A 13100-nucleotide genomic window follows, 5' to 3' on the forward strand; every position below is an offset into this window, starting at 1 on the left:
ATTAACATGGACAGCTCCCCTTAAGAGCATCTTAAGAGCAGTGCACGCTACAAGCATGTTCGGGAAACAGTCGGAAAAACCAAACGAACGAGCGTAAGATGAATCGTAGAAAACCCTCTTAAGAGCGTGTCTCCGTCGTTATCGGGAAACTGGGCCCTGGATACTAAACAAATAACGAGCGTGTGACTGCGATGTTAGACTAAATAATTTACGACAGCGGTAATGGACAATTCCGCTTCCAACCTGTAGGGGGACCGAAGAGGAAAAGTTCTTTGGTGTTGCTTTATTGTTGATTACCAATTCACATTGAATAGTAAAATGTTTTCTTTTTTTATTTTAATATTACTGTATACTATTTATATATACTACTAAAATTAGTGGACAACTGCAGGGGAAGATCAGTTACAATACAGCCTCAAAACTAGAATCTATTTCTTCACAGACCCATCCTCGCATGCAAATTAGTTTATAAAATGATACCCATATGCACATTAGCTCTCACAAAACAATGCAAAGAGTGTATATTTACACTAATTAAGTAAAAACATCCATAATTGCTTTGCCATGATGTTCCTGTAAAGGTGAAGTCGCACATGAACGAAAAAGGTAAAAAAGTACCTAATTTGCATAATGTAACTGCAATATCCTATCTAAAAACATACTTTTGTATGATCATTTGTTAATATTTGACACAATTTGAATATTATTTGGGCCTAAAGCCATTAACCTATCTACTTACAGCCATATTATCAATACATTTCTTTATTATGCATTTATATTCACTAATGTATTTAAATATGCAAATTATCTCATTAACTATTTGTGATATAATAATGTCCCAAGCAGAAATGGATTCTACGTGAAAACGTACTATAGAATCAATTGAGAAATGTTTGGTAGTGACCTTAATCAGATCGTTCTGGGTTTTGCCCTGTCTATGTTCTTCCCAAAAAGACTACAAACCCCAGCGTTCCTCTAGCAACTCATTCGTACATGTTGTACGGGTGGGCGTACGATGATTTACGAGTCTAATGGAAAGGGCCAATAGCATACCATAGACATAATCCCATTACCCCACATGGCTACCTCTCGCTCTATGATGCGTTTCCACACTCTTGTGGTTGCGAGTGTCACATGACAGCAACCAGCCTGTCACACTGGGACTCTAAGCCTTTTCCCCGAGCGTTTACATAGGCTACCTCCAAATGAGTGACCCATCATGATTAAGTTAAATCATATGGGAATCAAGGGAAGAGTATTCACATGGATTAAGGAATTTTTGTCAGAGAGAACAATAAGTAAGTAAGCAATAAACAAGTAAGCGGTATCAGGTAGAAAATGGTATCCCGCAAGGGAGTATTATCAGTCCTTTGTTGTTCTCCATCATGATAAATGACATTTTTAAGGAAGTGGAGAATTTTGTAGATGGAGCATTGTTTGCAGATGATGGGGCTTTATGGAAAAGAGGGAGGAATGTAGAATTTGTGGCGAATAAAATACAGCTAGCAGTTGATGTAGTGGGTAAATGGTCTATTAGATGGGGTTTTAGAATCTCAGTTGATAAGACCAAAACAATGTTTTTTTTCTAGAAAGAAATTGGCTAAGGAAATAAAAGTGAAGTTATCCACTAATGAGTTAGAAAGGGTTGATTCCTTTAAATACTTGGGCATATGTTAGATCAAAGATTAACATGGGCAGTGCATATTCAAAAAATAATTGATAAATGCAAGAAAGTATTAAATGTAATGAGATGTCTATGCGGAGTGGAGTGGGGAGCAAGTAGACCTGCTCTAAGAACAATTTATACAGGATTGATCAGGTCTGTATTTGACTATGGTTGCGTAATATGTGGGTCTGCAGCCAAAACATGGCTTAGTAAGTTGGATGTGATCCAAAATCAGGCGTTAAGGTTATGCTGTGGTGCTGTCAAAACCACGCCAGTAACAGCTATCCAGGTGGAGATGGGAGAAATGCCTCTTCACCTTAGAAGAGATCAGCTGACCCTTGTGTATGGGGCAAACTTGAGAGGTCATAATGAACGTCATATGAGTCAGTTGGTATTGAAGCAATGCCAAGTCAGAAGTTTTGGTTGGGTCATCAATGGTAAAGTAAATGAAATGGGGTTTAATGAACTAAAAATAAGTCCCACTGTACCTTTCCCAGATACTCCACCATGGGTTTCTAGGGAGGTGTCCACTGATTTGGGATTATTAGAAGAAAAGCAAGATAATGACATGGACAAATACAGGGTGCAGAGCTATTTAATGGAGAGGTATAGTGAGGATATAACTATATATACAGATGCATCTAAACTAACGGATAAAAGAACGGGGGTTGCTTATGTCATCCCAAAGTTAAAAATTAAAGTTGGTAAAAGAATCAGTGATGATTTAGCAGTTTACACAGCGGGATTGATTGCTGTGTGGCTAGCTTTGCTTTTGGTGGAGGTCAATAGGCCATGGATGGCAGTAATTGCTTCAGATTCCAGCTCAGCTTTGATCAGTATCAAAACGTTTCAGTCAAAGTCAAGGCAGGACATTATGTATGACATACTGCAAGTTGCAAATAATCTGATAAAGTCAGGAATTATTATAACTCTGGTATGGGCACCAGCTCATGATAGGAGTGAAATGAGTTAGCAGATAAAAGTGCCAAGCAATCAGCTGGAAATTCTAATATAGATATTGAAGTAAACTACAGCAAAGCAGAAATTAAAAGCAAGGGAAAATGGCAAACATTATGGCCAGACTGGAAGACAGCTCTATAATATTCAGAGTAAAGTGGGAAAGGGCAGAAATATGAACAGAAGCAAGGAGGAGGATGTATTTTCAAGAATAAGGTATGGACACACACGTCTAAATAAAACCTTGCTAATAATGAAGAAGCATGCCGATGGCAACTGTGAATTCTGTGGTAGTCCAGATACTATAGAGCATGTTATTCTACACTGTAATATCAGGAAGAAAGACAAAGATTAATCTCACAATTGCCAGGAGATTGAGGTTAAACTTAGAAGACAGTCTACAAAGAAACACAGGTGAAATTTGTCTTAACTATGTAATTGGCTTCCTAAGGAATACAGGACTAATTAAAATAATTTAGTTTGATATTTTGTTTTGTTTTGTTTGTTTGCATCGTATTTGGAAAAGTTAGACTCCAGTACCACACTCCAGTCCAGTTGGTGGCGGTAATGCACCATTAAAGTTAGTTGCCAACCGACATTAAAACCGAAAGAAGAAGAAGAAGAGTGACACATCCATGGACACATCACTATAACAATGCGACTTCCTCCGTGCGCAACAAAGTTACACATATTGTCTACCTAGGGCTTACGTTGTTCGTTTTTGTTTTGATTTTTTTATTGGCATTTTCTTTGTTCATGATTTGATACTTGACGTCTAGCATACAACAAGAAGTGGGGATTTGGCCGCCATATCTATTAGCCTTGGCTACTGGATCAGCAGGTAAGGCGGTACGTGATTGCCACGTACGGTCAGACTCACTATAGTTATAACCAGAGCTATAGAAAATATAGATAGATAGATAATTTTAAAAAAGAGAGTTGCGACACTCGAAGTGAAGTCGCCGCCACGCGCTTCAACAGTTTCAAAGAGCTCTCTGCGTGTCGTGTTATTTAAATGGGACAGCGAGTGCGTTATTGAACGGGAAACATTAGAACAAACCAAAATAAGCGAGTGTTATTACGTGTTATTCCACTGCTTGGTTGAATTTCCCATTGTCCTACGTAATTTAGAACGACCATTAACCGTATGTTATCTGCACACCTATGAAGTAGATCCATTTTTTTGGCCGTATCACACTTGTATGTTAATTCGCCGAACTCGTTGTGAAGTTTAAATGAACTGTCACGTTGCATCCGAGCTGTAAAATGCAGACGTTCAGAACATAGTAACATTGTAGCATATGACGGAGGTGGCTTTTAGCTAGATGGATGACAGCAGGCTAAGTAAAAGCGATGTTTCCAAGCTAAAGTTCATCAGAATCTTGGGATACGCCCGCTTGACAACGGGAGAGATAGAACTATAGATACCATTTAGAACTAGTAGCGGCAGTTTGTCCTGTGAGTTGAGAAATTAGTTGATATGTGTCGGAAGAAATTAGTTCTACAAACAAGACAGTTTTAGCGATTAAAACGTTTAAATTGTAACAGGAAATGAACACAACGCAAGTGGCAACAGCGGGATAATGGACTCCACGGTGGTCTGTTAACAGAAGTTAATGCACTACGAGGTTTATACACTCCGATTCGCGTCGGGGCCGTTTTACAACCTCGACCGTGCATTAACTTCTGTGAACAGACCACCGTGGAGTCCAGTATCCCTTACTTAGCATGCTTACATTGTAGTGTCAATTACATATTCCGAGTATATTTGGTCTGCAACATCGATCTAAAATATGTTCTTTCGGTACTTCTAACACTGAACGTTTGTTTCCTTGCTAGACATGAGCTGTTATTGGATCCCTACATTTGCCTGTATCACGCTACATATACGTTGAGCTCAGCCCAAAATCAACGCGTCATTCCCTGACCTCTTTGTGTCCGTCTATTTTCCCGGAGTTCAAGTTTTCAAAAAGGAAGAATGCATAACTCTATAAAAGCTAAGGGTGTCACGATTTCGATTTTATATCGAAATCGATCGAATTTACATCTCAATCTCTAACTTCGAACTTAAAAGTAGAATCGACGATGCAGCCACACCCCATGTCACGTCCAGCATGTAGGTAGGCCTATGCCAAGACGCAGAAACACACACGCACGTGCTGAACTGCAGCGTCAACACTGCTCTAATTTTAGGCTGCAGCCAGTTAATATACACATGAACCTACCGAAATCAAAGCCCCTCTTGCTACTTTGAAATCACCGGTGTGGAAGTATTCATTCATTCACGTCAATTAAAACTAACTTAGCCTACTCAACTTAGCAAGTGAAAAGGTGATCTAGTTACAGTCCAAAGTTAATTTAAGGCTTGAAATGCACATTGATAAGTAGCCTACATATTCCATGAACACTAACCTTGGGTTTCTTCGGAGTGTGCTGAAACAATCAAATTATCATTCTGTGTTGTTTCATTTCACTATGTTCACGTCTCTGTTTTAGCCTAATGTTAGTTCTGTTTACATTACAACCTCGCGGTTGGAACGGTTTCAAAATAAAAAGCGGTTTCAAAATAAAAGCCCCCCCCCCCGAAACAGAAAAGGAAAAGGCCAAAAGGAGTAAATAACATATAAGGAATGCATTAATAGTAATATTACAAAAAAGATCGAAAATCGAAAATTACATCGAATCGAGGATTTGGAGAATCGTGACACCCCTAATAGAGTGGTGAAGTCCCGCCCCTTCTACTTCCGGTCCATCTTTCAAAAAATTATGAACGGGAGTTAATGGAGAGATAACAATTATTTTTTGGTCCAGTTTGAATTGTGCCACAAATTTCACATATGATGTGTGTGAATTTTAAAAGATAATTTTTCACGTCAAGAAAGTACTGTTGTTCGATAGACTTCAAAAGTTATGTTGGTTTTGTGCGAATCCACTCAGTGGACTACATCTCTCGTCTCGAACGATGTACGTCACCAACGTAATGAAACGATAAGAGCTGTTATGCTAGTTAACGGTTGCATCTTGCTGCCTGCTATGTCACTTAACAGTATGTAATGTACAGTCTATGGACGAATACAACTTACCTGATGTGTTTAATCCTCTGACTCATGGTATTTTCTTCGGCAACGAAAGTATATCTACTCTTTTGATCCCGTGAGGGGAAATTTGGTCTCTGCATTTATCCCAATCCGTGAATTAGTGCACACACCGTGAAACACTGCACACAGTGAACACAGTGAGGTGAAGCACACACTAATACCGGCGCAGTGAGCTGCCTGCAACAACAGCGGCGCTCAGGGAGCAGTGAGGGGTTACCCACACAGCAAAAGGACTCCGCGGCGGATCCGCCGCGGAGGTATGACGACTTCCGGAACGGACCCGCGAAACGGACCCGTATCGGAGTCCAGATGCTCTCAGGAACGGATCCGCTACGAAGGCGGATCGCGGACCCGCCGTGGCTCCGCACTGCATCCGCTCCGCATCCGCGATTAAAACCTTACCTCCGCGGCGGGTCCGTTTGGGATCCGCAAATTGATACATACATCCGCCGCGGACCCGCAACGGACTCAAAGGCTCATCTGGCCCGGGTCCGTTTTGGACCCGTTTATCTCATTTTCAAAATTCCTTCTGTTCTTGCTGTAGGATAAAACTAGGCAACTATAGGATAAAAGTAAAACTATCACTAGGCCTAGCCTAGGCTACTACAGCAATATAGGCCTACGATTAATCTGCATTGCCTCGTATTTTAACTTAACAATACTGTCAATAAACCTAACAGAAAAGGTTTAAGTCAAGACATCAATTTACTGTACAAACGTGATCACTACTCAATGGAAATATAAAATGGACATTTATGGAAAGTTACAGGTTATAAGCTATTCTGTTTTTGTTAAGTAGCCTACATTGCCTAGGCTACTTTACATTCATTTTGTGGTCAAAACCTAATTTAGTGCTTTATAGGCCTAGGTCAGTGCAGACATGAAATATTTTATCTAATAGGCTACAACTTCAATGAAATACTGCGCTATGCACAGCTAAAATATCAGAAAATGAATAACTGGTGAATGACAAGAAGTTCAATAAAAAGATTGTTTAATGCTTATTTCTCCTATTACTCCATTTGTGTGGATGGAGGCGGAACACATCTCCTCGTTGCCCGATCCACCGCCGGTTGAAACACCTGATTGCGTGTTTGGTGACCTCAGTGTCCGTGGCAGACCGTGTCACCATGTTTTTCCTCACAGCACCTGTAATCAAACAGACAGATATGTTTATGTTTATGGTATGTAGCATCCAAAGCCAAGTATGCCTACACAATACAATATATGAGATAGGTATTAAGGAGATTAAATTTAAAAAGAAACATGACTTACAAAGCTCCTCTGTTCGCTGCACGTTGAGGGCTGGTGTGGGGGTGGAGGGAGTTGAGGAGGGACTGCCGTTCCTGGCCCATAGTGAGGTGGGCGGTGTGCGAGAGGGGGAACATTTTTTTATTAAATGGTAGTATTAAATTGTAAAATTGTATTAAATTGTAAAAAATTGTATTAAATCTGTTAACCATGACTGATAATACACATGGGGCCTTTCTATTCACTAATATTTCAGAGATCAGTCCCTACCTTGAGTAACTCTCCGTATGTTAAATGCAGGTGCAGGGAGTTGAGGTGGTGAAGAGTGTTGCGGTCCTGCCCCATGGTGAGGTGCTAAGGGAGAGAAATGGTTGTGATCTGTTAACCATGGTAGGCTGAGAGCTACAGGGCCAAACAATGGCAAACAAAAACAAATCTCTGGTCATGCTGGACATGAATTTGTATGTTTCAATATTTTGGTATGCACTATCTATATCAACTCCATGAATGGATTGACATTGAAATCAATGTGTTTCAATACAATCTGATAATAATGAATTAACTTTTCAGGCAATATTGCATGAATGCAGATGTTTTAACTGACAAAATATTTGGCTGAGATTTTGAAAGTAATGGAGTGACTACTGCTGTGTTAATATAGATGGGGCCACTGTATTCAATATTATTTCAGAGATCAGTCTTTACCTTAACAGTTTTCTCCAGGTTGAGGGGTAGTGACTCGGCTGCCTGGCACTCGGCGAGATGGTGGAGCTGGAGGAATAGATACAAAGAGAGGGGAATGTCTTTAGCACTAAGAATGTTAACCATATCTCTAATATTAATATTATGATTTAGTTATTTCAATGTTAAGAGATTATTACTTACTTTGCCAGTGCAATTGGCTTGGGCTTGAGGCTTCAACTGATATACCAGGCGAGTTGGAAGGTACTTCAGAGATGCAGCCACCATTTTCTGGCTCTTCACTGTCATCAGAGTCCCCGAAACGATGGCTGTTACATAACGATATCATTATGGTTATTGCAATCCCAAAATTTCCAAATATACATATAGTACAAGCATCTCTGGTCTATTTTGGAATGCTACGGGAATGTGTTCACATTACATTTTAACAACCCAGAAAGTATCTTACTTGATCAAGCAAACCCAACAGAGGCAATCGTAACGTTAGATGCTAGAATCCAGCCGATAAAAGTTGACGCTGCAGAACAAACAAAATAGAAGATGGGGACCAAGTTCCATACAGTTAAGTTACGTTAGCATAATAAATCACAAACCGATGCCAATAGTTGTCTGAACCGACTTAAACAGTGATTAAAATGCCGAGGCTTTCATTACAAAGATGGCAGATAGACACTAAAGTTACGTATGAGACCAAACTTGGCAAAATGCAAACGTTAATGCACAGCTAGCTAGAGGCTAGGGCTAAACCATTATCAGTGAGTCAACATGCTAAAGTTGTAGGTAGCTATCATAGCAGAGTGCTTCACTGACTTCATTGACTGAAATACCAGTGCCAATATCACCTTAATCAAGGTTTGCATCGCAAACGTGATTTCAATATATGTATAGCACTAATAGACATTAGCAATAACTTATGCAATTGCGCCTAGCAGCATGCTAGCTAGCAGCTATATGCCGCTAGCATAGTAGCACTATATGGACAACAGCGACACATTAAAACAGACAAGACCAGACTAATGTTAAATAACAATGTGTGTTTTTTAAATCACACTACCATAACATATTCTGCCGAAATTGCTATCCCATTTTAAACCAGATAGGCTACAGACTCATATGAGCATCACAGCTAACAATAACGTTAACTTTGCACAAACTGTTGCACAAAATGACAAACGTCTCTGGTTGCACTAACGTTAACGTTAGTCCTAATATCAAACAACGTCATTACAATTAATAAACATGATGATTATAAAACCACAAAGGCCAATGTTTAGCTATTGTGAATGTCGCAATATATTAATAAATATCACTTACTCGAGAGGGTTCAGCGCAACCGTGTCCCAGCAAAGAAAATATCCACTAGTATGACTCTTCTTGGCTCTTGGTGTACAGTCATGTTCAACCGTTACAGTAAATGCGCGTCCGCGCCCGCGGATCCGACATGGGTCCACTCAGGATCCGCTGTTTGACAGTAGAATTTACGGGGCCGCCTGGAGGCGGAGCTGATCCTCTGTGCGGCACCAAAACGAATGCGACAGTCACGCGGGTTTGGCGTCTTGAAGGCGGATCCGCCTAGGAGTCTACTGCTGTGTGGGTAGGTGCCTTGCTCAAGGGCACTTCAGCCGTGGCCTACCGGTCGGGGTTCAAACCGGCAACCCTCCGGTTACAAGTCTGAAGTGCTAACCAGTAGGCTACGGCTTTCCCAGAAATTATTAGGAATAATAATAAAAGGTTCTACCAAATGCGACTATTTTTTCCATAGACCGTCAAAAACAAGTTTTTCCCCCCCTGTATTATCCATAAACGATAAAGTATATTATGTACCTATTTCCGGTTTGATGTCACTTCCTGGACTCGTCGGTCTTGTATGGTATCGTCTCTAAATTACTTAACTACTGCTGATTTTTTGGAGGTGCACGTCGAGCTACGGCGGAGGGGTCGGAGAGGTGTTCGCGGTGATGCAGAGGGGTCTGCGGGGGTACACCGTCGATTTGATGCTGAAGCATAAAATAGGGATAATGGCCGCCGAGGTGTCCTGTTTTACGGAATTAATGGACAAGGGCGAGAGGCAAAGAACTCCCTGGCGCACAGCGGAGCGCCCAAGTCCATTAATTCCGTACAGGGGCGGAGTGGGGCACTAAAATCCACCGGGAAAATTCTGACGGCACCGCTGTGACATATTGCTAGTGACATATTTTGTCACTAGCAAATAGCCTATATCGGTCCTTTGTCAAATACAGTTGCATTATCAGCCCTGACCAAAACCGTTCAGGAATTTATTTATGCAAAAGTGGAACGTGCTTAATGTTTCATTCTCCCTCCTTTTTGGCACGAATGAAACAGCATGAGAGAGCATGAACCATATTGTTTCTCCCGTTTTGTATTTGCCAAATTTGACAACAGTCTACATTCAAATCATAGCCTACCTCCAGGCGTGTGGGAACATATTTTTGACCAGTGGTGCTGAATAACAAAATAATCATAGATGTCCGACGATTCCTCCCCCAGCATATGATTTGAATTTAGACAGCTAAATACGCCGTTTCACCGCCGTGTATGAGTAGGTGTAAGAGTGAGAAGTTTTATAATGCCCTGGGCAGCCACATTCCACTGCAACTATGCGCAGCACTTGCCACTCCGACTCATTAATAAAAACTCTGCGCGCACACACCAGTCCCATAGAAGCGCACTTGACTACATCATTAACCTATTTCAGTAGGTTATATAGCCAGAGAATGTCCGTAGACGGGCTCTGATATAGCCCAGTCTAAGGTAAATTCCTTTTCTGACTTCTCTCTCTTTATCGCCATAGCATTTAGAATAAAGAATAACGTTCGCGAACCGTTCTGGTTTTGTTGCCAGCATAAAAACAAGCTTACAATCGGCCTATCTGCAAATTTTACACAACATCCCTTAAACACAAGGGATGAATTGAACGATGACGAAGTCGGACATATAGGCATAGTTCATATTGGAAAGTTATACAATTTGGAACTCTAGCTTTTCCCCACCGCAGTCTTTTAATGCCATCTAATCATAACGTGCGCAGTCTGCACCATATACTTAAGCCCAAATCACACCCAAGATTCGCAACGACTTGATGCAACATTCTAAAACCTTGCAACTGTGACCAGACATGTGAATGCTTTGCGACGGCTTGTAACGACGTGCAACATCTAATTCACTCTGCTGTAAGTAACCTCCTTTCTATAACGGTTTCGTGTCATTGCGAATCTTTAAACAGACGATCTGACTGGTTTTAGAAGATTAAATACAACCCGAAACTAAAAAACAGACCAGGCCTCTACTGGAGACCGGCCTTTAACCCAAACCTGTAGCCACGCCAGGCGTTTAAAAGAGACAGGCGTCTCTTAGGGACTCGGTGATTATTTGAAGTTTTACGGTATGTAAAACCCATTTAACACCGGAATTTCCCTTTAAGTGCCTTGGTCAACGGCACTACGGTGAGGGCTGGGAATTAAACCCACAACTACTCATTGTTCTATTCTTTTATATGTGTCTATGTCATGTCCCTACAGAAATGGACCTGTCCCCTACAGACCCCGAGTCTCTGGTCCAGTTGAAGAGGGTATCAGTGGTGCTGGTGGACTGCTGTAGAACACAGGAAAAACGAGGGAGGAACAGAGAGAACACAGATGCAGAACAATCCAAGAGCCGTAAGAGATCTCACACACACACACACACACACACACACACACACACACACAGACACACAGACACACACTTAATTAATTTATCTGGAATGACCAATACTGATTACAACAACACAGCATTCCAAATATTAATAAAGAGCCCATTTATGTCTCACACAGCAACACAAACACTGTGCAAGGGCTTACAGCTTTACAGGTATATCAGTGGATAAATACCGTATTTTCCGGACTATAAGTCACACTTTTTTTTCATAGTTTGGCTGGTCCTGCGACTCGGGTGCAATATATATATATATATATATATTTACAGTGTTTCCCACATAATTGAATTCTATTTGTGGTGGTAGGTTTGCAGAATTAACTTGATTGTAACAGTTTTTAACACATTAGCGCAGCGTGGTTATGATGCTAACCAGATTTAACCCTTAGAACCCGATTACATTGCTCCGGAACTGTTCATCGCAGTGAGACGAAACCTTTATTGCATGACAGAGCAGAAGCGAGACTACACACTTGTCTGTACGATCAAGTATGAAAATAAAAAAAATCATGAAATTAAATCAAATTGCATCATATTCACAGTCTATACTTCTCTGCGTTCATCTGTGCACCATTACTCTTGTTTGAATTACTCGCAAACCCGTGATCGCATAGATATGGCAAGCATATCAGATGAAAGAGGAGACACAGGGCTATCCATTGGTACCATGTATATCGATCCTTCTGGCTTATAAAAACAGACGAAGTGACTGCAAAATAATAACGTCATGTACACAAACCAACGCTGCACACCCATTACTCTCATTTGAATTACTCGCAGACCCGTGATCGGATAGATATGCCACGCATGTCAGATGAAAGAGGCGACACAGAGCTATCATTTGATACCAATTACATCCTTCTGGGTTATAAAACAGACGAAGTGACAGCAAAATAATAACTTCATATAGCTGGACTTACCCCACGTTTTTGTCTGTTTTTGTGGCAAAGCATGTTTATAATCTAACGCTATCGTGTGTTTCTTGAATTTGAATTTCCCCTGGGGATCAATAAAGTATCTATCTATCTATCTATCTATCATCCGGTTTTGACATCCTAACAAATTCCTGTATGGCATCCAATTCAAGGCTCACATTGCGTCCCAATTTGTTCAACAAAAAACACCTTTTTTGCCTTTACTTTGTTCATGGCAATGCAGCAAAAAGTTTAGAATCATGAGTGCATACACACAGGCTAACACGCAAAATGCATGTAGAGCTATGAGCTTGCTGTGGTGAGATACATGTCAAAATATAAGAGTTTTTATAATACGCTTTTTATATTTTAATTCTTTAAAAATCTAAATAAAATCAATGCTAGTACTAATACATGAAATGATGCAGATCTGGATAGCCTAGACTCTGCTGAAAATAACAATATATAATATGTGTGTGTGGCAGTTATAATGACCAGAATAAATCCTTAGGAATAAAGGTAGTGAAAATGCCCTAAAAACAGCTTAGGGTTCTAAGGGTTAAGCACAATTTAGTAGAACCTGTAAAAATCATTTTGTGGTGGTCAATGTTGATATTGTGGTGGGCCGCCACAAATAAGTCAATGTATGGGAAACACTGATTTATATATATGTTTTTTTCCTCTTCATGACACATTTTTTGACTGGTGTGACTTATACTCATGTGCGACTTATAGAACGGTTTCACCCTCCCTGATAACCGTTGTCACGGCGAACTCGGAGGACAAGCAACCGCTCTG

General features: G+C 40.6%; 1 protein-coding gene and 1 long non-coding RNA gene across 6 annotated transcripts in view; one reads left to right on the forward strand and one right to left on the reverse strand.

The window, feature by feature from the left end:
• The first annotated feature begins 3241 nt into the window (after positions 1–3241).
• Positions 3242–13100, forward strand: part of LOC121718838 (oocyte zinc finger protein XlCOF6-like) — a 55781-nt gene continuing 45922 nt past the window's right edge. For all 5 annotated transcript variants that reach the window (XM_042104156.1, XM_042104158.1, XM_042104159.1 and 2 more), the window contains exons 1-2: positions 3242–3464; positions 11214–11351. In XM_042104156.1, coding sequence (XP_041960090.1) covers positions 11216–11351 — 136 coding nt within the window. In that variant the 5' untranslated portion in view covers positions 3242–3464; positions 11214–11215. The remainder of the gene's footprint in view (positions 3465–11213; positions 11352–13100) is intronic.
• LOC121719047 lies at positions 7684–9265 on the reverse strand. The gene is made up of 4 exons (XR_006034105.1): positions 8989–9265; positions 8123–8191; positions 7858–7982; positions 7684–7743 (listed from the first exon to the last, which is right to left on the reverse strand). It is a non-coding gene; the product is annotated as an uncharacterized LOC121719047 (long non-coding RNA).

Source organism: Alosa sapidissima, chromosome 9 (assembly GCF_018492685.1).
Source record: "Alosa sapidissima isolate fAloSap1 chromosome 9, fAloSap1.pri, whole genome shotgun sequence".
NCBI classification, from domain to species: Eukaryota; Metazoa; Chordata; class Actinopteri; order Clupeiformes; family Clupeidae; genus Alosa; species Alosa sapidissima.